Genomic DNA, 26,373 nt, shown 5'->3' on the forward strand with positions numbered 1-26,373 from the left:
ACTCCCAGACATATTTTATATTTTATTTGGAAACAGGGTCTCACTAAGTTGCTGAGAGCCTCACTAAGTAGCTGAGGCTGGCTTCGAACCCGTGCGATCCTCCTGTCTCAGCCTCCCAAGCACGGGGATTACAAGCGTGTGCCACCACACCCGGCAGATTATATGTATATAATATATGTCTTACTTTATCCTGCTTTTAAGCTGGATTATGAGATTTTGGGTAAATTAGCAAACAGCACCCCTTCCATTTGAGTTTCAGATTTTTTTCCTAATGATGCTATCGTAGCCTGAATCATACTCTGACATCAAAGCCTATACTCAAGCTATTTAAGAATGATCCCAGGAAGGAGGAGTGTCAGGCAGGACAAGTGAAACCGGGAGCGAAGAAGGGAACGAACGCCAACACAGGAATGAGTCACCAGAGAGCCACTGCAGAGGGCAGCTGCCTTCTCAAGGGCAGGGTGAGATGCACCTGCAAACTGTCCTGGAGAAAGTTGGGCATCATTCCCATGTTCCCTTAGCCCAGGGTGGGCCTATGGGTATTAATGCTTCAACAACTACGGGCTGCAAGGATATTTGAACAGAGCAGTTCCCATGGTACCCCAAGCTGTGGCCTGAAAGAAGCCCTGATGTGAAGGAAGAGGTCTGACATAGCACCAGGGAGGGGCTGGCAGGTAAAACAGCTCAAAACTATTACCCCCAAGAGAGGCTTAGGAGGAGGGGCCACAGAAGGGTCATCTTAATTAAATGCTTTTTTTAATTTTTTTTGGGGGGGGCAGTATTGGGGATGGAACCCAGGGGCATTCTATCTCTGAGCTATGCCCCCAGCCCTATTTTTGTTTTTACTCTTTATTTTGAAACAGTGTCTCACTGAGTTGCAAAAGGCCTCACTAGGTAGCTGAGGCTATCTGGGAACCACACTCCTCCTGTCTCAGCCTCTCAAATGCTGAGATTACAAGCATGGGCCACTACACCCACTATCAGATGCATTTTTTAAACTTCTCACTCTTTTTTTGTGTGTGGTACTGGGGATGGAATCCAGGGGCTTTCTACCTCCGGGCTACACTCCCAGCCCTATTTTATATTTTATTTGGAAACAGGGTCTCACTACATTGCTAAGAGCCTCCCTCACTAAGTAGCTGAGGCTGGCTTCGAATCTGCACGATCCTCCAGTCTCAGCCTCCCAAGTACTGGGATTACAAGTGTGCGCCACCATGCTTAACTTTTCACTCTTTAAGACCCATTTTTACCTGTTAAATTGTTGGGGTGAGTCCCCACCCCAGAAACTCAGGATCAGCAGGATCCTTGCTAACGCCATGAAGAAGAGCTTCATCATGCACCAGTCAGAGACTTGGACAGAGGTTTATTTGGGGAAAGGGAAGAAATACACATTTAAGCTGGGCATGGTAGCACACGCTTGTGATTCCAGCATTCGGGAGGCTGAGACTGGAAGATAGCGGTTTGCAGACAGCCTCAGCTATTTAGTGAGGCCTTCTGCAACTCAGTGAGACCCTGTTTCAAAATAAAGAATTAAAAATAGGGCAGAGGGGCCGGGCGTGGTGGCGCACGCTTGTAATCCCCACGCTTAGGAGGCGGAGACAGGAGAATCGAAGCCAGCTGCACTGGCTTAAGAGACCCTGTTTCCAAATAAAAAAAAAAATATATATATATATATATATATATATATATATATATATATATATATATATATATGTCTAGGAGTGTAGCCCGGAGGTAAAAGGGCTTCCAGAAACCCCAGTACCACCAAAAATAAATAAATAAATAAATAAATAAATAAATAAGGGAGAGGGTGTAGCCTGGAGGTCAAATGCCCCTGGATTCCATCCCCAGACCCGCAAATAAATAAATAAGAAATTTAAAATGCACATTTAATAGAGAATGCAGGCCACCTCAAGATGAGGAAGGCCTTTTGGGGAGTGCAGGCCTCTTTTCTTATAGTGACTCTTGTGAGGGGTGGGCTAGGGTAGGTATGTGAGGCTGATCTCATTACGGTAGTCATGAGGCAGTTCTTGGTAGTCTGGTGGTCTGGTCCACCTTAGAGTCCTCAGGCAGATTGAAATCTTCATTATCTCATTGACAGATAGGCTGGAAAGTATCCTAAATTATAGGTTTCTCAAAATATTGTACCTGTCTTGCTATTAGTGCACAGGAAAATTATAGTTTTAGTTAACTTTAGAATCTACAGATTTCCCAGGAGTTTGAGTCAGGCCTGGGAAAGCAAACTGTTTGGGGGGGGGGGGTTTTAAAGGCTGAAGCACTTCAACTCCAAGTTCTTATGCTAAAGTTATATTTTACTTTTCCTTCCTGCCTTTCTCCTTTCTACATACTCATTTCTTCTATCCTACATCAAGATAATAACCACAAGGCTTTAGTAGTATTTTTTTTTCAGAACTGGGGATTGAACCCGGGGGCATTCTACCTCTAAGCTAAACCCCCAGCCCTATTTTTATTCTTTATTTTAAAACAGGGTCTCACTAAGTTGTGGAGGGCCTCACTAAGAAGCTGAGGTTGGCTGCAAACCTGTGATCCTCCAGTCTCAGCCTCCCAAGCACTGGGATTACAAGTATGCACCACCACACCTGGCACTTACTAGTATTTAAGAGTAGTGTCAAAACATCTATAGTTCCCCTTCTATACTGGAATGGGGGTACTTTGAAGACTGCAAATCTCTGAACATGATAAAAAAAAAAAAAGGTTAAACTGTCAGGCATGGTGGTGCAAGCACTGTAGGCAAGCTACATCCCCAGCTGCTCCTTTCTTTCCAAAGCTGAAAGTAAACACTTTTCCTTCAACAAAGATGGGGGGGGGGGTTACTGGGAATTGAACCCAGAGGTTACCTCCAACTACACCCCAGCCCTATTTTATTTTATTTTATTTTTTCCGTACTGGATGGAACCCAGGGGCATTCTACCTCTAAGCTACACACAACTCCAGCCCTATTTTTTATTCTTTATTTTTAAACCAGGTCTCACTGAGTTGCAAAGGGCCTCACTAAGTAGCTGAGGCTGTCTGGGAACTGTTATCCCCATCTCAGCCTCCCAAATTCTGGACAAGCGTTTGGGAGGGATTACAAGTGTGCACCACCACACCCGTCTCCAAAGGTTTTTTGGTTTTTTTTGTTTTTTGTTTTTTTGTGTGTGTGTGTGTGGTACTGGGGTTCCTGGAAACCCTACTACCTCCGGGCTACACTCCCAGACCTATTTTTATATTTTTTTTATTTGGAAAATTTGGAAACAGGGTCTCTTAAGCCAGTAAGGCTGCCTTAGAACCTGCACGATCCTGCTGTCTCCCCCTCCCAAGTGCAGTTATTACAACCGTGTGCCACCACGCCTGGCTCAAAGATTATTTTTTTAAAGAAGAGATTTAATTTTTTTATTTGAGCCGGGCGTGGTGGCACACACTTGTAATCCCAGCATTTGGGAGGCTGAGACCTGAGGATTGCGGTTCTCGGACAACCTCAGCTACTTAGTGAGGTCCCTTGTAACTCAGTGAGACCCAGTTTCAAAATAAAGAATATAAAAAATAGGACTGGGAGTGTAGCTCAGAGGTAGAATGCCCCTGGGTTCCATCTTCACTACTGCAATAAATAAATAAATAATAAATATTTTTTTATTTGAAAATAACTTCAAACTAAGAAAAAGTTGCAGAACTTAAAATAGTATAAGAAATATTATATGCTCTTTGCTCTGATTTATTTATTGTTAACATTTTTCCCATTTGCCTCTGGGAGTTGAACCCATTCTACCTCCAAGCTATGCTCCAAGCCCTATATTTTATCTTTTTTTTTTTTTCAATACTCTTGATGGAACCCAGGGGCATTCTACCTCCAAACTACACCCCCAGCCCTGTTTTTTCTTCTTTATTTTAAAACAGGGTCTCACTGAGTTGCAAAGGGCCTCACTAAGTAGCTGAGGCTGTTCTCAAACCGCAATCCTCCTGTCTCAGCCTCCTAAATGCTGGGATTACAAGGGTACGCTACCACGCCCGGCTTCTTATCCTTTATTTTTGAAACAGGGTCTCACTAAATTGCAGAAGGCCTAACTAAGTAGCTGAGGCTGGCTGCAAACCTGCAATATTCTTGTCTCAGCCTCCTGATTAAGAACAAGAGAAGCTAGAGAGCTTATGTAGGCTTTTCTTGGTTTGGAAGTTCCTGTGACGTTGTGACTTTTTTTTTTTTTTTTTTAACTGCTTGAGCCAGGTATGGTAGTGTACTCTTAAAATTCCAGTACTTGGGAAGCTGAGACAGGAGGATTGCAGGTTCACAGCGGCCTGCCTCAGCTACTTAGTGAAGCACTCTGCAACTTAATGAGACCCTGTTTCAAAATAAAGAATAAAAAATAGGGCTGGGGGTATAGCTCAGAGATGGAATGCCCCTGGGTTCAATCCCCAGTACAACAATAAATAAATAAATAAAGTATAAATGAAGCTGGGAGGTATAGCTCAGAGGTACAATTCTCCTGGCTTCAATCCCTACTACCCTCCCCCCCAAAAAAAGGTTCTGATGGTGGAGTTGATTGGTAAGAGCTTATCTAGCATGTATAAGGACCTAGGTTCAGTCCTTTTTTTTGTGTGTGTGGTAGTGGGGGTGGAACCCAGGGGCTTTTCTACCTATACTTGCAGACATATTTTATACTTTATTTGGAAACAGGGTCTCACTGAAGTTGCTGAGAGCCTCACTAAGATGCTGAGGCTGGCTTTGAACCTGTGTGATCCTCCTGCCTCAGCCTCCCAAGCACTGGGATTACAAGCGTGCGCCACCATGCCTGGCTAGGTTCAGTCCTTAGTACTGAAAAAATAAATAAATAAAATGGGAAAGATTGTGGTTAAAAGGCAATTGGGAGATTTGTGAATTTAATAAAAATCCAGCCTAATCAGTAAGTCAGCTAGTTTTCAGAAGAAAACCACAGCTAGAAGGAGCCCTCCTGGAGTGAGAACAAATATCAAAATCCAACTCTGGAACTATTCCTTCAAAGGAGCAAAGATATAACTGGGTTAATTTATTTATATAAACATTATGTCCTGAGGCATTGTTGAAAACAATAGAATAATCAGCCAGCAATTAATAGATATAACTGGGTTAATTTATTTATATAAACATTATGTCCTGAGGCATTGTTGAAAACAATAGAATAATCAGCCAGCAATTAATAGAGATTAGCAGTCAGAAATAGAGGAAGAGATTCCTACCAATATCCCTCTCATGCCAGGTAACTGAGAGCTTACTGTAAACCAGGCCTTACATCACTGTCCCAGGCTGAAGGCTGCGGGGGGAGAAAGAGACCTCACTAAAATGATCCCTCGGCCACTACAAAGATAAACAAGCAAGAAATGACAATCTCCAGACTGTGAGAACCAGAACGAGTTGCTACAATATGTTATGTAAAATGTCCAATTTTCAACAAAAAATAATGAGGCTGGTAAAAAAAAAAAAAAGGATAATTGATACAATAGACAAAAAGGCAACAGACAGTAGCTGTGAGAGTAACTAGATGTCAGATTTAACAATAAAGGGCTTCAAGGTGGGCGTGGTGCTGCACGCTTGTAATCCCAGCATTCGGGAGGTTGAGAGGATGGTGGGTCGCGGACAGCCAGCCTCAGTTACTTGTGAGGCCCTCCACAACTCTGTTTCAAAAAATAAAGAATAAAAAAAAAATAGAGCAGAGGATGTAGCTTGGAGGTTGGATGCCCCTGGGTTCCATCTTTAGACCCCACCCACAAAAAAAAAAAAAGGACTTCAAAGTGGTCGTTATAGAGCCAGGCGTGATGGTGCACACCTGTAATCTCATTGCTTGAGCAGCTGAGACAGGAGGACCACAGGTTCAAGGACAGCCTCAGCAAGTAGTGAGACTCTCGTCAACCTAGAAAGATCATTCAAAACAAAACTAAAATTGGGCTGGGGTGTAGCTCGAAGGTAGAATGTCCATGGGCGCAATCCCTAGTACCAAAAAAAAAAAAAGGTTCCATCAAATAAAGAATATCAACATACTTTAAATGAAATTATAGAGTTGAAGTATAATTGTAAACTTAAAAAATTCATTAGTGGCAGAAGAAAGAATGAGTGGACTTGAAGACAGATCAGTACAGATTACATAAACCAAAAGAAAAAAAAAAAACAGAGAAAAATTGAAGCTGGGCACAGTTGCACACACCTATAATCCCAGTACGTGGGAGGCTGAGCCAGGAAGATCACAGGTTCAAAGATAGTTTCAGCAAATAGTGAGACTCTCATCAACCTATTGAGACCCTTTTTCAAAAAAAAAATAAATAAATAAAGCCGGTATGGTGGTGCACACTTGCAATTCCAGTACTTGGGAGGATGAGACTAGAGGATTGCAGATTCACGGACAGCCTCAGCTATTTAGTGAGGCCCTCTGCAACTTGCTTCAAAATAAAGAATAAAAAGGACTGAGGATATAGCTAGGAGGTAGAATGTCCCTGGGTTCCACCCCTAGTACCGCAAAAAAATTTTAAAATAAATATAAAGAAAAGAAAAAATTAAATAAAAATAAAAATAGAGCTGGATGTGTAGCCCAAAGGTAAAATGTCCCTGGGTTCATTTCCCAGTACCACACATACAAAAAAAAAAGGGAAATAAAGACTTCACCACACAAAAAGAAATTAAGAAAAATGTGTATTGGTAGCAAACCTATTCCTACAAAATATACTAAAAGAATTCCTTAAGGTTAAAATCAAGTCAACATAGACAGTAATTGGAATCTGTATGAAAAAAATAAAGAGCACCAACAAAGGTGATTAATTAATGATAAAACACAGTGGTCAGGTGTCGTGGTGCATGCCAAGGCCTCAGAGGATGAGACAGGAAGGTCTCAGGTTTGAAGCCATAGCTTGATAACTTAGTGAGATCCTATTTCAAAATTTAAAAAATAAAATAGAGTTGGAGTGTAGTTCAGAGGTAGAATGTCCCTGGGTTTAATTCCCAGAGCCACACACACACAAAAAAAAAAATTATAAAAGAAGGGTATGGTGGCACATGCTTGTAATCCTAGTACTTCCAAGTGTTGAGACAGTAAGATCACAGGTTCATGGCCAACCTAGCTACTTAGGCCCTCTGCAACTCAGTGAGACCTGGTTTCAAAATAAAGAATAAAAAAAATAGGGCAGGGGGTGTATCTCAGAGTTAAAATGCCCCTGGGTTCCATCCCCAGACCTGCAGCAAAACAAAACAACACAAAAATTCTAAAGGTTTTTTTTTTTTTTTTTTTTTTTTGGTGGTACTGGGGGGTGGAACCCAGAGGTTTTCTACCTCTGGGCTATACTCCCAGACCTTTTTTTTTTTTTTTTTGGAAAGAGGGTCTCACTAAGTTGCTGAAAGCCTCACTAAGTAGCTGAGGCTGGCTTCAAACACTTGAGATCCTCCTGTCTCAGCCTCACAAGTGCGGGGATTACAAGCATGCACCACCACGCCCGGCTTAATTCTAAAGTTTTTGAAGAAGCCCAAAACAGAAGAGGATTAAGGTCTGATAAGCTTTCTTCATTATATTCCACTCTGTGTGTGTGTTTACTCTGAGCTACATCTGGCCATTTTATTTTATTTATATGTATATTTATTGATTTATTTATTGTGGTACTGGGGATTGAACCCAGAGGCATTCTTCCAAGCTGCACCCCCAGCCCTATTTTACTTTTATCTTAAAACAGGGTCACACTGGGTTGATGAAAGTCTCATTACATTTCTGAGGCTGGCCTAGAACCTGTGATCCTCCTGCCTCAGCCTCCCAAGTACTGGAATTACAAGGGGTAGCCACCACTTAGTTGGCTTTTCCCTCTCTAATTTTGCTTTTTCTTCCTTTTAATTTGATTGTTATCAGATGAAAATCAAGTGCAGGCAGACCTAACCCTCCTGGAACCCTACCTCACCTCTGTCTCACATCTTCCAGGGCCCCACATCACCTCTGTCCTACATCAGTGAGGTGGAGCCCTAACTTACAGGCTTCCCACCCCAGCTAGCAGGCGAAACCACAACTCCCAAAAGGCCTTGCGGGGCTAGAGCGGGGCCGTCGCGTCGATTGGGTATTCTGCAGTCCGAACCAAGCGCTGATTGGTCACGTCTTGGATGGGGTGGGGCTATGGTAGATTGAGGGAATTGGAGCAGTGACAGAACGAGGCAGGTGGACTGGGCGTTCAGGTCCAAACTCCAGGGGCGACTGGCCGCAGAGACTCCAGAGAAGCATGGCTCGGCGTTACGTTTGCGTGCTGGCCCTGGCGGCTGTGCTGCTGCCAATTTTTACCAGTGTCTCCAGATCTAAGGGCCTGAGGGGCAGGGAGCTTCAGGGGACGTCGCGAATCCCTTCTCGCTTCAGCGAAGAGGAGCGCGTCGCCATGAAAGAGGCGCTGAAAGGTGAACCCGGGTCCCCGTTGCCCACCTATGCTCAGACCTGAGTCCCTTGTTCCTGGGGTCGACCCGTGACTCTCTTCTCCCTCAGCAGAGGGACAGCACTCAAGCTGGAGCTCCGCCACACGCCCCAGCCTAGCCCCAGCTCCTGTCCCAGCACCTAAACTCCGGCCTGAGTTCCTCCCACTCCTGCCCCAGAACTAGTTTCTGGAACTCCAGTGCAGACTGCTTCCCCTGGAGGCTCCACCTCCGCTCCTCTTGGCTGGCCTCTGCCCACCCTAAACTCCACTTGTCTCCAGTATTACAACAGCTTTTTTTTTTTTTGGGGGGGGGGGTCTGGGAATGGAACCCAGAGGCACTCTACCTCCGAGCTACACCCCTGCCCAATTTTTTATTCTTTATTCTGAAACAGGGTCTCACTGACTTGCGGAGGGCCTCACTAAGTAACTGAGGCTGTCCGCGAACCGCGATCCTCCGGTCTTAGCCTCCCGAATGCTGGGATGACAAGCGTGCGCCACCACGCCCGGCACAACAGCTTTTCTTTGTAAAGCAGTTTCAGCCTTTGCAAATTTTCACGTCTGTTAAACCTCTGGGGTATCTTAAAATATAACTAAGTGATCTTAGAGCTGTCTCCCAGAGGAGGGGAATTGAGGCTTAGGTCAGTTAAGTGGTCTTCTCCACAGTCCCACAGCAAGGAGTGGGCACCTGGTGACGACATCTAGCATCCAGGAGGAGATGTAGTGTATTCCTAGGGTGTGGGATGTTCCTAAATCCCTCTCCTACTGGAAAGACCTAACAAGGCTAACAACTCCTTCATCTAAATCTGTGTTTTCCGGGAGGAAAGAGGAAAGTTTCTGCTGAGCGCTAGGTCCTTTGGGATAATGAAATCCTTCCTCACCACTGGGCTTAGCTCCAGTCTTTTCCCTTTCATTACGTAGCGGATTAGGAAAAAATGCCTGCGTAAACATGTGCAGACAGATATAGGGACCAAATGTTAATCTCTGTGTTTGGAGATGGATTGTGCGTGTACTGCAGTGATAGCCTGGGAAGCAGAGAAGGGCTTTCCCTAAACAGTATAAATATTCCTCTCAAAGTCAGTGGGGAGCTGCTCAGAGTTCCTTTGCACAGGAGAAAGCAATTGCTCGATAGGAGCCTAAAGTCAGCCCCAGCACGGTGGTGCATTCCTGCAATCTCACCTACTCAGAAAGCTGAGGCTAAAGAATCTCAAGTCAGAAGCCAGGCAACTTAGCTAGACCCTGTCTCAAAATAAAATTTTTTAAAGGATTGGAAAGTTGGGTGTGCTGGCGTACACTTTGTAATCCCAGTACTTGGGAGGCTGATTCGGGAGGATTGCTGGCTCAAAACTAGTCTCAGCAAATTTAGTGAGACTGTCAGCAACCTAGGGAGACCCTTTCAAAATAAAAGATAAAAAGGCCTGGGGGTGTAGCTCAGAGGTAGAAGGCCCCTGAATCAATCCCCAGTAACACACACACTGCTGGGGGTCTAGTTCAGAAGCAGAATGCGCCTGGATTCAATCCCCAATGTAAGGAAGGAGGAAGAGAAGTTTGAGAAAGAAGAAGCTGCTAGAATAGGGACCTTATAGGTCTTAGAACTCTTAGCAGGACACAAACACCTGAGTTCAGATTAAATCTTTTGGAACCTCAGCTGCTCCATCTATGTAGTGGGCTGTGATGGTCTAGAGTTAGTCTTCAGCAAAACCAAGAGGAGATTTGTGTCTGCATGGTTCTAAGATAGCTATATAATCAAATATTAGGAATGGGAAGGCTGGGCATAGTGGTGCACACCTATAATCCCATTATTTGGGAGACTGAGACAGGAGGATCAAAGGTTTGAAGCCAACCTCAGCAATTTAGTGAGGCTGAGACTGGAGGATCGCGCTGGTTCAAAGCCAGCCTCCGCAGTTTAGTGAGACTCTCAGCATTAATGAGACCCTGTTTCCAAATAAAATATTAAAAAATAGGTCTAGGAGTGTAGCCTAGCGGTAGAAGGCATCCCAAAATAAAATGATAAATAATAATAAATACATATAAAAATAAAACTATAAATTATAAAATAAATAAAACAAACCCTGCAAATCTGAAGTCTGTATGTGTATGTGTGTGTGTGTGTGTGTGTGTGTGTGTGTATGTGTATGCACTCATGTGCATGTGTTTTACTGAGAATTGAAACCAGAGGCATTCTACCTCCAAATTATACCCTCAGACCAATTTTACTTCTCACTATGTTGAGTAAGTTCAATCCCCAGAGTATGGCAAAAATAAATAAATAAGTAAATAAATAAATAAATAAATAAGCAAATAAATTCCAGAGTTTTGTTTTGTTTGGGTTTTTTGTGGCACTAGGAACCCAGAGGCTTTATTTGGAAACAGGGTCTCACTAAGTTTCTGAGAGCCTCACTAAGAAGCTGAGGCTGGCTTCGAACCTGTGCTATCCTCCTGTCTCAGCCTCCCAAGTGCTGGGATTACAAGCATGTGCCACCACGCCCAGCTAAATTCCAGTTCTGCTGCTTGTTGCTGGGCAATTTTGGACAGTTCACCTACCCTCTCTAAGTTTGTTTCTTCATCTTCCAATTTGAGAAAACAACAATGATAGTTTTACCCTTTGCAATAAGATAATGAAAGCAAAAGTTTTTGTTGTTGTTGTTTTTCTGGTACTGGGGATTGAACCCATGGACATTCTACCTCTGAGCTATACCTCCAGCTCAATTTTTAAATCTTTATTTTGAAACAAGGTCTCACTAAGTCTCAGAGGGTCTCACTAAGTATCTGAGGCTGGCTACCAACCTACAATCTTCCTGTTTTAGTCTCCTCAGTACTGGGATTTCTTTCTGGTTTTTTGGGGGGAGGGGTGTCTGGGAATGGAACCCAGGGGCATTCACCTCCGAGCTACACCCCCTACCCTATTTTTTATTCTTTATTTTGAAACAGGGTCTCACTAAGTTACAGAGGGCCTCACTAAGTAGCTGAGGCTATCCGCGAACCGCGATCCTCTGGTCTCAGCCTCCCGAATGCTGGGATTGCAAGCGTGTGCCACCACGCCCGGCTAGTACTGGGATTTCAAGTGTGCACCACCACTCCCAGTTTGAAAAAAGAATTTTTTAAACACTAAAGAGTGTAGGAAAACAAAGACTGTTACAGGTTGTCTTTTGGCCAAAGGGGACTAGAAAAATATTTCAAATTTTGAAGTGTTTTTGATTTGGGAATATTTCAGTTGAGCATTTCTAATCTGAAAATCTAAAGTCTAAAATGCTTCCAAATCCAAAACCCTTTCATTGTCATGCTGACACTCAAAAAAATGGGATTTCAAGCCAAGTGGTGGTGCATGCTTGTAATCTCGGTACTTGGGCAGCTGAGACAGGAGAATCACGGTTTGAGGACAGCCTCAACTGTCCCTCTGCAACTTAGTGGGGCCCTTTGCAACTTAGTGAGACCCTGTTTCAAAATAAGGATTAAAAAAATAGGGCTGGGGGTGTAACTCAGAGGAAAATGTCCCTAGGTTTAATCCCCAGTACCCCAAAAATAAAAAATTAAAAAAAACTAGCACTTTCATACCACTTTGGATTTCAGGTGTGTGTGTGTGTGTGTGTGTGTGTGTGTGTGTGTGTGTGTGTGTGTGTGTGCGCGTTGTTACTGGAGATTGAACCCAGGAACATTCTACCTCCAAGCTACACACCCTCAGCCCTATTTTTTATTCTTTATTTTGAAACAGGGTCTCATTAGGTTGCTGAAGCTGGCCATGAACCTGAGATTCTCCTGTCTCCACCTCCCAAGTACTGTGATTACAAGCATGTGCCACCGCTCCTGGCCTCAGATTTTTTTTTTATTATAAGTGCATAGCCTGTATTATCTTTAACATTCTGTCTCTATTTTAATTTTGACAGGTGCCATCCAGATTCCAACAGTATCTTTTAGCCATGAGGAATCCAATACCACAGCCCTGATGGAGTTTGGAGAATACATTCGTAAAGGTCAGCAGCAAACGATGGGTAGTTCCCATAGAGCCATAGTTCTCTCTGGGGTTTTTTGCAGTACTGGGGATTGAAGCCAGGAGCATTCTACCTCTGAGGTACCCTCCCAGCCCTGTCTTTTATTTTTTATTTTGGTGTTTTTTTATTGGAACCCAGGGGCTTTCTACCTCCGGGCTACACTCTCAGACCTTTTTCATATTTTATTTGGAAACAGGGTATCAGTAAGTTGCTGAGAGCCTCACTAAGCTGCTGAGGTTGGCTTTGAACCTGTGCGATCCTCCTGTCTCAGCCTCCCAGGTACTGGGATTACAAGCGTGCGCCACCACGCCCGGCTTTTATTCTTTATTTTGAAACAGGGTCTTAGTAAGTTGCAGAGGGCCTCACTAAGTAGCTGATCCTCCTGTCTCACCTTCCCAAATAGAGATTACAGGTGTGTGCCACCATGCCTAGCTTATCTAGTTCCTTTACAAGGTGGTAAAGAAGCATATTTTGTTACCAATCAGCGGATAATATTTTGGGAGGCTGAGACAGGAGGATCGTGGTTCATTGATAGCCACAGCTACTTAGTGAGGCCCTTTGCAACTCAGTGAGACCCTGTTTCCAAATAAAGAATTAAAAAAAGGGTTGGGGCTGGGGGTGTAACTTCCATCCCCAGTACTGCAAAAAAAAAAAAAAAGAAAGAAAAGAAAAAAGAGGATAATCTAATTCCTAAGGGTCTTATTAAGTTTGTGTATAGTAGAAAGGTATAAAGGGAAAATCCAAGAGTTAACAGTGGGGGCAGCACAAGGGCTATACATTTGCCCTTTAAAGGCTGGAGGTGTAATTCAGAGGTAGAGGTGCAATGCCCCTGGCTTCAATTTCCAGTACCCCTTCCTCCAAAAAAAACTGAGATAAGACATGCATGGTAGCTCACGTTTGGAATCCCAGTACTTGGGAGGCAGAGACAGAAGGACCATAGGTTTGAGGATAGCCTCAGCAAGTAGTGAGGCTCTCATCAACCTGGTAAGACCTTGTTTCAAAATAAAAATAAAATAGGGCTGGGGGGTAGCTCAGGGGTAGAATGCCCTGGGTCCAATCCCCAGTATCATACACACACAAAACAAACAAACAAACAAACAAACAAAAAACTAAGCTATTGTTGATAACTGTTGGGTCAGAGTTTAAACTCTCCCAATCTTTGCCCTAAATATATGTCAGTCAATAAATATTATAAAATTAAAATATAAGCCAGGCATGGTGGTACATGCCTGTTATCCCAGTATTTAGGAGACTAAGTTAGGAATGTGGCAGATTCAAGGCCAGTCTTAGCAACTAGTGATACCCTGTTTCAAAATAAAAAGGGCCGGGCATATAGCTTAGAGGTAAATCACCCCTGGGTTCAATCCTCAGTGCCAAAAATTAAAAAATAAAAATAAAAGTAAAACCAGGGATTCTTCCTAGCTGTGCAAATGTTCAGAACTCTGCTCCACGTCCCTCCTGCCTCTACCTCCACACACGCGCTTGTATAGACAACCGTGTGTGCACTCCGCCTACTCTGGCCTACTCAGAGTCATTCCTAACACATTCCTAAGCCTCTAAGCAGTGAACACCTTTGAACTATCACAACAGTCCTCTCCCCTCATCCTCCCACCCAGGGAGCACAGAAGGATGGGTCAGAGGAGAGGAGGAGTCTTGGAATTCCCCTGTCCCTTTGTGAAAATCTCAGGGCACTAGTGAGAACCATCTCCTAAATCACATAAAAAAGGCCCTCCAAACTTGTCAGAGGTGGGAGAAGCTTGCCAGGGAGCAGCAAGCAGTGCCCTCTCTAGCACTGTGGGACAAATGGATCTGGGATCAGTGCCTAGCCATCAGACTGGAAGGCCGGGCTAGAAGTGTATGCCAAATGTCTGATAAAAACAGAAATAAATATATAGTGTCAGTAAACTAGGTAAGCTAAAACTATATTCCTCTTCATTTCTTTGTTTGTTTTCAGACATTCACAGAAGTGTATCTGAATCTTCCATCAAAGCCCAGAGGGAATATAAATTCTTGAATGAATCTAAGGCCACCTATATTAAGGCCCACCAATAATCTGAATAATCAGCCTTGGAGACATCCACACATACACAGAAGTGTGACTTTGATCTTTTTTCTTTTTTTCTTTTTTCAGTACTAGATATAGAACCCAGGGGCATTCTACTTCTGAGGTACACCCCCAATCCTATTTTTTTATTCTTTGTGTTGAAACAGGGTCTCACTGAGCTGCAAAGGACCTCACTAAGTAGCTGAGGCTATCCTCGAACCACAGTCCTCCTGTCTCGGCCTCCCAAATGCTAGGATTACAATCATGGGGCACCATGCCTAGCTTATCAGAGTAATCTTTATCTCCATACAAAATAAACAGTAGGAGCTGGGCGTGGTGGCATACACTTGTAATCCCAGCATTCGGGAGGCTGAGACCAGAGGATTGCGGTTCACGGACAGCCTCGGCTATTTAGGCCCTCCACAACTTAGTGAGATCCTGTTTCAGAATAAAGAATAAAAAACAGGGCAGGAGGTGTATCTCGAAGGTCAAATCCCCCTAGGTTCCATCCCCAGACCTGCAAAAAAATAAAATAAATAAGCAGTAGGAATGTTTTTTTTTATAAGAAGAAATTCTAGTGTTGTGACACATACCTGTAATCCTATGTAATCCTACACAATCCTACACATACTTGTAAACCACTATGCCCAGCCCTGTTTCAATTTTTTAAAAATAAGCCAGGCGTGGTGGTGCACACTTACAATCCCAGCACTTGGGAGACTGAGACAGGAGGATCGCAGTTTTGCAGCCAGCCTCAGCTACTTAGTGAGGCCCTCTGCAATTTAGTGAGACCTTGTTTCGAAATAAAGAATAAAAAGTAGGACTGGAGGTGTAGCTTGCAGATAGAATGCCCCTGGGTTCCATTCCCAGTACTGCAAAAAAAAAAAAAAAATTAAAAATAATAAGCCGGGCATGGTGGCGCACACTTGTAAATCCCCGTGCTTGGGAGGTGGAGACAGGAGATTCGCACAGGTTCAAAGCCAGCTGCGCTGGCTTAAGACACCCTGTTTCCAAATTTTAAAAAAGTATAAAATAGGTCTGGGAGTGTAGCCTGGAGGAGAAGGGCTTCCAGGAACCCCAGTACCACCAAAATTAATAATAATAATAATAATAATAATAATAATAAATAATAGTAATAAAATAGAGCTGGAGGTATAACTCAGAAATAGAATGACCCTGGATTCAATCCCCAGTTCATTATACAGAAAAAAAAAAAAGAAAGAAAAGAAAAGAAAAGGAAAGGAGCCGGGCGTGGTGGTGCACACTTGTAATCCCCGCGCTTGGGAGGCTGAAACAGGAGGATGGCGCAGGTTCAAAGCCAGCCTCAGCTGGCTTAAGAGACCCTGTTTCCAAATAAAATATAAAATAGGTCTGGGAGTGTAGCCCAAAGGTAGAAGGCCCCTGTGTTCCATCCCCAGTACCACAAAAAAAAAAAAGAAAAGAAAAGAAGAGGAGAGGAAAAGAAAGAAGAATGGAGGGAAAAGGAAAAGAAAAAGATCTGGGTATGGTGGCACACAACTATTATCTCAGTACGTGAGAGGCTAAGGCAGGAGGATGGCATGTTTGAGTCTAGCCTCAGCAATTTAATGAGGCCCTGTCTCAAAATTAAAATAGGGCTGGGGGTGAGCTCAGAGGTAGAACGCCCCTGGCTTCAGCCTTCAGTACCAAGAAAAAAAAAATGTTAGGGAGCACAAAACAGTAGGAAGACCTAAGGAAACTTAAACCTGGTTTTCTGTCCTGCTCTTTATCTCTTTGCCCCTAGTGGTCCCTACAGTGTTCAACACCAGCTTTATCCAGCATGAGGTCGTGGGAAAGTACAGCCAGCTGTTCACCGTCACAGGCTCGGACCCCAGCCTGCAGCCCTACATGCTGATGGCCCACTTTGACGTGGTGCCTGCCCCTCAAGAAGGCTGGGCGGTGCCCCCGTTCTCTGGGCTGGAGCGTGAGGGCATCATCCATGGTCGGGGCACACTGGACAACAAGAACTCTGTGATGGTCTGAAGTGCTGGTTTTTCTCTGCCTGGGGGCTCTGATGATCAATCCGGAATGGGAGTGTTGGGCTGACTTGTGGGAGGAAGGAGGTTGTGGTAGAAAGAATCCTCCTGGCTCCAGGAGACCTGGCGTCCAGCCATTTGTCACTTCTTTTTTTTTCTGGACTTCGATTCCACAACGGTGTCGGGATTGGAGTAGTAGATCATCCCCAGGGAACTTTTTAGCTCTGACATTGATGAATTTATGCTTTTTCTCCAGGTGACAAAGGTTTTAAGCAGAGCTCTGTTTCCCCACATCCAATCCCCTGAGACCTTTGGATTTGTTTTCTTTAAAGAGTTTAAATTGAACATAGTGGCACATGCCTGTAATCTCAGTACTTGGGAGGCTAAGACTGGAGGATCGCTGGTTGAAGACCAGCCTCAGCAACTCAATGGGACTCTCAGCAACCTAGCAAGATCTTGTTTCAAAAGAAAAAAATTTAAAAGTCTGGGGTATAGATTGGAGGTAGAACGCCCCTGGGTTCAAATCCCCGGTACTACACACACACACACACACACACACACACACACACACACACAGAGGTTCTTTCAATCAGATCCTACTTCTACCAGCCTAATGCAAACAGTTGAATGTCTCTGACATCATACCTACATAATAAGCCTTTCTCTTGGTATGTCTGAACCCTAGGCAATCCTTCAGGCCCTGGAGCTCCTGCTGATCAGGAACTACATGCCTCGGAGATCTTTCTTCATCGCTCTGGGCCATGATGAGGAGGTAGCGCCTCCTTACCCTTTACCTATCTCCGGGGCCCCTGTTGGGAAGGGGCAGGGACTTCAGCCTAGTCCATTGTGCTTCCCTGCTACGCGGTCTTCATGGTACGGATGCACTGGCTCACCATCTTGTCTGTGTGTCTGCATGCTAGAGAACTATCTAATGACTGGAACCAAAATTAAGATTCCTGGACCTTTGTGCCATAGATCTTAATATTTAACCAACTCCCTGGTAATATCTGAGGCAGGCTTGCAGTCCATCAACTACAATTTGAGAACCACTGGTGTGATGGAAAGAGACCCAACAGGAGATCAGTGACTGTGTTTTTATTTCCAATAATGACACTGAGTGTGGCCACAGGCAAATTGCTTTACCCTCTGGGTTCCAGTTGCTTCATCTGTGAAATGAGGGGGCTGGACCCCTCCAGCTCTGACACCCCAGGATTCTGCGAGGCAGGATTGTCTCAGGCCCTGCCCACCTATACACACACACCCGGGGAGAGGACTCGGTAGGAAGGTTCTGGCACCCCTCGCTAAGCTGAATGAGTCTCCATTAGCTACCTGTCTGGTCTGTCTCTGGTTGAGATGGACTGTGACGGAATCTGATGTGCGCAGGTGTCGGGGATGCGCGGGGCTCACAGGATCGCGGCGCTGCTCCAGGCACGGGGTGTCCAGCTAGCCTTCATTGTGGACGAGGGGAGCTTCATCTTTGACGGGTTCATTACCAGCCTCAAGAAGCCGTTTGCCATGTGAGTCAAGCACTCCATCCCCCACCTTGGAAAGAGTTCTCACCCCATTGAGGTGATGCCAGCTTGGGATCTATAAGCCATGCTAAGACAACTCCATTTTACCCCTGTTGTCCTAATTACCTTGACCTTCAAACAGTCCCAGGCTTCCCCTTCTTTCCCTCCTCTAGAGGCCTCCCACACACACATACCCTGTGCCTTCTGGTACTTGGGATTGAACCCAAGGGCATTCTACCCCTGGGCTACACTCCCAATCCTTTCTATTTTGAAACAGGGTCTCACTAAGTCACTAAGGGTTAGGCTAAATTGCTCTGGCTGGCCTTGAACCTGAAATCCTCCTGACTCAGCCTCCCAAGTACTAGGATTACAGGCATGCACCACCATTCCTGGTTGAGAATATATGTTTTAATGCATCATGAAGCTGTCCTTCCAGACTACCACACAGATGGGTCTGTGGGCCTGTGGGGTAATGCAGGGTAGGAAGAAGTCAAGAGGGCTAACTCCGATCCTCTTCTCCAGGATTTCAGTCTCAGAGAAGGGTGCAATTGACCTCATGCTGCAAGTAAACATGACACCAGGCCACTCTTCAGCTCCTCCAAAGGAGACGAGCATTGGCATCCTCTCAGCCGCAGTCAGTCGGTAAGCAGCTCCCAGCCCTCCTCTTGTGCTAGACTCATGTGGAAGACTTGGCACTGTCCCACTTTGAGTTAAGAGGAAAGTGAGCTTCCTGCCCTGAAACTGGGCTGGGAGGTCATGGGGCAAGCCACAGGAGGAACAGAGCCACCAGTACCTAGACACCCAGACAAGGGCTAGGGTCAGAAGATCAATCAGTATATCCATAGAGCAACAAAAACTAGGTCAGGTAACTAGGTACTCAGGGTCAATTCTGAATCACGAGTTGGCAATGATAGAGCTGGTAATAGAGCTATCTAAATGCCCTGCCTCTTCTGGCAGGAGAACAAAGAAAAGGAAATGGCTGTCAGCCTGGGGTGAGACCAGCAGAGTCTATAACAGCAGACTGCTTTTTGTTTGGTTTGGTCTTTTGGGTTGTTTTGTTTTGTTTTTGTTTTTCATGCTCGGAATGGAAGTCAGAGACATTCTACCCTGAGCTATACCCTAATTCCTATTTTATTTTTTATTTGGAGACAAAGTCTCACTAAGTTGCTGAGGACCTCACTAAATTGCTGAGGCTGATCTTGAACCTGTGATCCTCCTGTTTCAGTCTCCCAAGTACTGGGATTCTGGGATTATGGGTGTGCATCACCACACCTGGCTGTGGCTGAGTTTTCTTAGCAAAATGGGGAAACGGACTAGATTCATTCAATCACTGAATGGCTAGCTACACAGTCACGACTTTGTGGCAGGGGATAGGCCCCTGTGTCTGAGGAGAAGATGACAGTTCTGCTGTAGTGTGGTAGATGCCACGAGAATGGCCACACTGGTGCTGGAGAGGAGCAGGGAGGAGGGAGTGGGAAGGGACCCTAACTTGGACTTGGTGAACAGGAAAAGATTCTGCTAGTGGAGAAGAGGTGGTCCTGTTGGTGGTACTTTCAGATCATCAGAATGGTTGGGTCCGTGGACGTCATGGGAGGTTGACGGCCGACTGCCTGTCCAGACTTGTTGGAACTTCCACCTCTCTCTCTCCTCATCTTCAAGCTGCTGATCTTTGTCTGGGGCTGACTAAGTCTTGAAAACTCCATTTCTCTTCCAGACTGGAGCAGACACCAATGCCAAACATGTTTCGAAGTGGGCCATTGAAGACGATGTTGCAGGGACTGGCAAGTGAGGTACAGGAAAAAGCTTCACATACTATGAAAGAGGAAGAAAGGGTGGCAGAGAAGTAAACTATTGCACAGACAGCCCTGAGTCTGCAGTATCAGCCCCAGGAGAGACACTGGATTGGTAGAGCTTGGGGGGGACAGTAGTAGCCTCAGATGCAACTGGGGGTCATTGAATAAAAATGAGGGGGCAGTGGAAGTACAGGATGGAGCGCTGAGTAATTTTTAATTTTTGAATATGGGGCAGTAAGACAGTGAGTTCGGGAGTCTGTGCTTGAGAGTAATAGGTAAGCCCTAGTGGCAGCCGGTTCTACACCCCTTCTCACCTGTTCACAGACAATGGCTGAACCAAGACAAAGATCTGGGTTGCTCCCTGGGGCTGCAAACCCTAAAGCCTAACACACCCAGACATGCCTTGGTAGGTGGCTCCCACTAGTCCCTAAGACTACTGAGCAATTGTACTAACCAATCAGATAACCCCAGGCAGGTAGAAATCACCTTGCCCTCTAGCAAAGATCTAGCCAGCTGAACTGAGCTACACTCCTGACTGCGGAGGGCCAAGGCAGGTTTGAAGTAGAAACACCCAGATCCCAGCAACAGTGACCCTATGGTCTTGCTCCCTCGGATCCTAACTTTGTTCTTTCCTTCCAGTTTCCTTTCCCTATCAATATAGTCATGAACAACCTGTGGCTATTTTGGCCCCTTGTAAGCAGGTAAAGCATTATCTTTCCTTCCTCTCTCCCCCATTCCCAACCTCCCCATCCTCCAGTCCCCTCCTCTTGGCTTCTCTGGGCCTGGCTCATCAACCCGCACCATAGACACTACATCTAATTCATCTATAGGATGTCTCTCTGTGTCTTACGGGTTTCTGAGGCTCAGTGAACCTCCAACCCCTTCTTTCTCCCCATTGGATAGTTCTTCCTAATGTCTGACCGCAGTCCTTTTGCTTTAGGTTAATGGAGAGAAACAGTGTAACTAACGCGCTGGTCAGGACCACCACAGCACTCACCATGTTCAACGCAGGGATCAAGGTAAACAGCACCTGCTTCTCCCATATACCATTTTCTCACCTACCACTCACCCTTCATCCCTGACCTTAGCTATGGGCTTTTTCTTCCTTCTCTGGCTACAGTTTGAATAATAGGAAGAACCAGAAGAGTTATCACTTGGGTAAGCCCCAAGAACAAAGGGTCTAGCCAAAGTCTATAAACACTCTGAAATTGTGAGCCAAACTTTATATATGCAGGCCAGGCGTGGTGGTGCACGCTTGTAATCCCTGCGCTTGGGAGGCAGAGACAGGAGGATCGCGCAGGTCAGAAGCCAGACCTCCCACAAGCTAGTGCTGGCTTAAGAGACCCTGTTTCCAAATAAAAGTATTAAAAAAAATAGGTCTGGGAGTGTAGCCCAGAGGTAGAAGGGCTTCCAGGAACCCCAGTACCACCAAAAAAACCCCAAAACTTTATATATGCATGCCCACTCAAGTTCCTGGGTCCAGCCCAACAACGCCCCCCCCCCCAAAAAAAACCACTGTTACATTCACACGAAGATGGGTTACTCCACAGCTGGTTCTTATGACCTGTGCTCAAGCATAGGTCAACGTGTTTCATATTTACTCGGCAGTTTGGTCATGTAGACTAAAACTTTCTAATTGTTCTACCATCAAGAGTCTTTTTTTAGCCAGGCATGGTGGCACACGCTTGTAATCCCAGCATTTGGGAGGCTGAGACCGGAGGGTTGCAGTTCGAGGACAGCCTCAGCTACCTAGTTGCAACTCAGTGAGACCCTGTGTCAAAGTAAGAATAAAAAATAGGGCAGGGAGTGTAGCTCGGAGGTCAAATGCCCCTGGGTTCCAACCCCAGACCTGCAAAAAAAAAAAAAGTCTTTTTTTTTTTTAATCCTCCCAGTGGTTTGAAAGCTTTATCAAGGCCAGCCTCCACTACTTAGTGAGGCCCTCTGCAACTTAGTGAGACCCTGTTTCAAAATAAAGAATAAAAAGTAGGGGTAGAGGTATAGCTCAGAGGTAGAATGACCTTAAGTTTAATCCCAGTATTGCAAAAAGAAAAAAGAAAAGAAAGATTTATCCACTTGGTTTACTGAGTAATTAATGTATTTTCCTCTGGTGTTACTTTAAATTAAAAGAAAGAAATTCATGTGCCATTTATAAAATCTATGTTATTCCTGGGCATGGTGGTACATGCTTGTAATGCCAGTATTTGGGAGGCTGAGACAAGAGGATCACAGGGTTGAGACCAGCCTCAGCAACTTGTGAGGCCCTTTGCAACTTAGTGAGACCCTGTTTCAAAGTAAAGAATAAAAAAAATAGGAGCCAGGCATGGTGGCACACGCTTGTAATCCCAGCACTCGGAAGGTTGAGACAAGAGTATCTCACAGGTTCAAAGCCAGCCTCAGCAACTTAGTGAGACCCTGTTTCCAAATAAATATAAAATAGGTCTGGGAGTATAGCCCAGAGGTAGAAAGCCTCTGGGTTCCAACCCTAGTACCACCAAAAAAAAAAAAAAAGACTAAAAAATAGGGATAAAGATATAGCTTAGAGTTTCTTCCGGGAAGATGGCAACCGAGAAAAGCGGGGCTTAAGAGTCCCGCTAACAACCAATCTCCATTACCACAAAAAGAGCGCCTTTCATAGCCAGAAAACACCATCACCAGAAAAACAAAAAAACCACCAGGCTCCAGAGAGAAAGCGGACTGAGAACAGAGCTCAGGGCCACAGAGGAGACACACGTGCCCGAGGACGCGGCAGCAGCGCCATACTGCCGGCGGCAGCGCCATACTGCCGGCGGCAGCGGCGAACTCAGCGGACGGCTACAGCAAGCCGAGGTGAGCCGATGTGGAACAGCCAGGCGGGATCTTTCGGCGCAGACAGCATTTAAAGCTCCCAGTGGCTGAGCTCAGCACACAGTGCAGGGATTCAGCGTGGAAATCAAAACCAGAGAAGAAAAACTACGCCAGCCTCATGGCCGAGGGCGTGGCAGAGGCGCCATATTGCCACCGGCGGCGGCAGCAGCAGTGAATTCACCGAGTCCAGTACAGCTACATCTACGTACTCAAGAACAGTGAGTCAAATTGCGGGCCACAGAGGAGAAATCCCAGTATTGTGCCTCCTGGGACTTGACCCAGTGAGGGAGTGGTGGTGGCAGAGATATCACACCATAGGAGAGCGTGCAACCTGGCACCCCCCATAGTTTAAAGCAGCCTCTATCGACTCCCTGGGTCGGAGACTCTGTGATACAACCCAGTAAAGGAGTAGTAGGGTCTGAGATAATACAGACTCGAGATCCAGAGCACCTTAAGTGAAGCCATAGTGACCCAAGGGAAGAACCCAGAGAAGGCACAAACCTCCGAAATCATGGGAAAGAGGAATAACACTGAAGTAATGAATGTGCACAACCCCACAACATCAGAACCTGATAAAACAGAAAATCAGAGATTTCTAGAAGATCAAATCAGGAAAATAACTGTAGAAATAATAGAGGTGCTTCGAAAAGAACTCAGAGAGAGCCAAAAAGAGATAAAGGATGCAATTAATGAAGTAAAGGCCTCAATTCAAAGCACAAACAACCGATTAGACCACATGGAGAATAGAATCTCGCTCTTAGAAGATGAGCAATCCAAAAATGAATGCATAGTTTCTAATCTAGAAAAAGATATCCAACATCAGGAATCTGACATTGAAGAAATATGGGCCCATCTTAAGAGAGCTAACCTAAGAATAATTGGAATAGAGGAGGGAAAAGAAAGTGATACCAAAGGGATCAACAATCTCTTCAAGGAAGTAATAGCAGAAAATTTTCCAAATATAGAGCAAGAGGTTGATACACAGATCCAGGAAACTTATAGAACTCCCTTTAGACAGGATCCGAGAAGAGGATCCCCACGCCATATAATTGTCAAAATGACCAATGTGGAAGCCAAGCAGAGAATCTTAAAGGCAACAAAAACAAAGGGCCAAGTGACATTCAGAGGCAAACCAATTAGAATCACTCCAGACTTCCCAAACCAAGTCATGAGAGCCAGAAGGGCTTGGAGTAACATATTCCAAACTCTGAAAGAAAACAACTTCCAGCCAAAAATTTCCTATCCAGCAAAACTTTCTATCAAATTAGATGGAGAAATAAGAAGCTTCCATGACAAACAGAAACTGAAGGAATTTATGTCTTCAAAACCAGCGCTAGAGAAAATACTCAAAGAGATTAACTACAAAGAAGAAATAGGTAACACTCACCAGAACCAGAGAAACAAGAGTTTCCATCCAACAGACAACTAAGATTGGTTATCTGTGGAGATTCATTATTTATGTTAGTCTTTTACCTATCTCTAAGTTGTATTGTTTGCCTTTATTGTTGTTAATTTTTAGGATTTCTAGTTGGAATATTAATATACCTTCAGATATAGCATTTGGAAATATTTTATCCAATTCTATTAGTAACTTTTAACTCTGTTTACATTGTCTTTGGATATACAATATTTTCTTTTATTTTTTAGGGAGTTTGTATATTCTTCTGTTGCCTGTGCCATTGAAATCATATCCAAGAAATCACTGCCAATTTCAATGTTGTGAGGTTTTATGACCCAGATTTTCTCCTAAAAGTTTATAGTCTTAAGATTTATATTTAGGTCTTTTATCTAGTTTGAGTTAATACTTGTATGTGGGATTAGGTAAGGGTCCAATTTTATTCTTTTCCATGTAATTGTTATTTTTCAACAATATTTAGTTAAAAGATTATTATTTCCACCACCAAATCTTTGTGGAAACCTTGTCAAAAATAACTTGACAATATAGGGAAGAAGTTAGCTCTAGGCTTGTGTTTAACTCCAATGGTCTATATATCTGCCTTTAGAACAGTACTACACTGTTTCAATTATTGTAGCTTTATATGGTTTGAAATCAGAAAATATACATCTTCTAGCTTTGTTTTTGCTTCGAGATTGTTTTGGGTATCTAGAGTCCATATTCCATATCAGGATAGATTTTTTTCTGAAAAATAAATATATGATAGTTTCACCTAAAAAAAAAAAGAAAAAAATATTCTCTGTAAGAAAGAAAGCAAAAAGAAATATTGAAATGTTATCTTTAAGACATCAAAAGCTTGGTATCAGACAAATGAAACTGTTATGTGAGATTATCATTTTTAATTTTGGATAAATTGCTATAATACTAGATGTCAACCACTAAGCCAAGCATGGGAGGGAGGGATGGGGAGAGAATGGGGTGGGGATCGGGTGGGGGCTGACTGGGCGATGTGTGCATGTATGTCTACAAAAGTTTGTATTCCACTATGATGTATGAAGACAGTGCACCAATAAAATAAAATTAAAAAAAAAAAAAAAAAAAAAAAAAAGATATAGCTTAGAGGTAGAATGCCCCTGGGTTCAATCCCCAATACCATAAATAAATAAATAAATAAATAAATAAATAAATAAATGTTATGTGTGAATTATACAACACTTAAAACATATGCATTATCATTTCCTAAAATCTACTAAATACTGAGTGACCTCGGCAAACATAACTTTTACATGAGGCTTACAGTAAGTTTCAGGAGAATCAATACTTTGATAGATTTTTATTCCAAGAATTACTTTTCAGGAAATTGGTCCACTTCCAGTTGGACTGACCATTTAAGGGCATCTCTCTTTAAAGTACTATGCCTGAGCCGGTCATGGTGGCAGATGCTTCTAATCCCAGTACTTGGAAGGCTGAGATAGGAGTATCACAGGTTTATAGACAGCCTCAACAAGTTAGTGAGGCCCTCAGCAACTTAGTGAGACCTGTTTCAAAATAAAATAGGGGTGGAGGTATAGCTGGGAAGTAGAATGCCGCTGGATTCCATCCCAGTGCCACCAAAAATAATAATAATAAAAAAAAGGACCAAACCTACGCATGCAAAAAACTTAAGCCTTTCTGAAATTCTGAAGGAAGTTACACCACTCCTATACCCATCACACAGCTTCAGGGGGCACCATTTCCCCAGAGTACGATATGACCTTGAGAAGCCCTTGTAATCTGGAGCCCAAGTTGAAGTAAGGGAATGCTGCGATTCCTGGCATAACTGACTGGTGTGCTGAGCGCGTAACTGACCCCAGAATCTTCACCAGCTGGCTGTGCTATTCACTGAATTACTATAGTGCTGTATCCGTGCATTTGAATTGAATGGTGTTTTTCTCCCAGAATGCTTTCATTTATTACTCTATTTGATTTTTTTTTTCAGTACTGGCGATTGAACCCAGGGGCATTTTAGCTCCCAGCTACACCCTGAGCCCTAATTTTATAATTTTTTTTTTTTAAAGAGGGTCTCACTAAGTTGCAGAGAGCCTCACTAAGTAGCTGAGACTGAGGCTGAGAGGAACCTGTGATCCTCCTGTCTCAGCCTCCCAAGTACTGAAATTACAAGTGTGTACCAGCACGCCCAGCTCCATTTGATCCTTCTAAAAGTTCTGTATTTCAGATGAGAAAACAGGCACAACGAGATTGTAGTTATTCAGAATTACACAGCCAATATGTAACAGCCCAGTTCTCAAATCCAGAGTCTAGTGCTTTGTTTGGTACCATACCAATTCAAAGAAAGATACACAGAGCCAGGTGTGATGACACACACCTGCAATCCCAATACTTAGGGAATTGAGACAGGAGGCTCACAGGTT

The 26,373-nt window shown here is 44.1% G+C and overlaps 1 protein-coding gene across 1 annotated transcript in view; it reads left to right on the forward strand.

Moving 5' to 3' along the window:
- Positions 1-8,211: 8,211 nt before the first annotated feature.
- PM20D1 (peptidase M20 domain containing 1) overlaps positions 8,212-26,373 on the forward strand; it is a gene marked incomplete at both ends in the record, with an annotated part of 35,139 nt that continues 16,977 nt past the window's right edge. Inside the window, 9 exons of the mRNA XM_080698229.1 lie at positions 8,212-8,380; positions 12,276-12,362; positions 16,187-16,419; positions 17,104-17,190; positions 17,802-17,935; positions 18,452-18,571; positions 19,644-19,719; positions 20,362-20,423; positions 20,663-20,741. Of these exons, the coding sequence (XP_080554355.1) occupies positions 8,212-8,380; positions 12,276-12,362; positions 16,187-16,419; positions 17,104-17,190; positions 17,802-17,935; positions 18,452-18,571; positions 19,644-19,719; positions 20,362-20,423; positions 20,663-20,741 (1,047 nt within the window). The remainder of the gene's footprint in view (positions 8,381-12,275; positions 12,363-16,186; positions 16,420-17,103; positions 17,191-17,801; positions 17,936-18,451; positions 18,572-19,643; positions 19,720-20,361; positions 20,424-20,662; positions 20,742-26,373) is intronic.

Source organism: Muscardinus avellanarius (assembly GCF_963383645.1).
Source record: "Muscardinus avellanarius genome assembly, chromosome: 7".
Lineage (NCBI taxonomy): Eukaryota > Metazoa > Chordata > Mammalia > Rodentia > Gliridae > Muscardinus > Muscardinus avellanarius.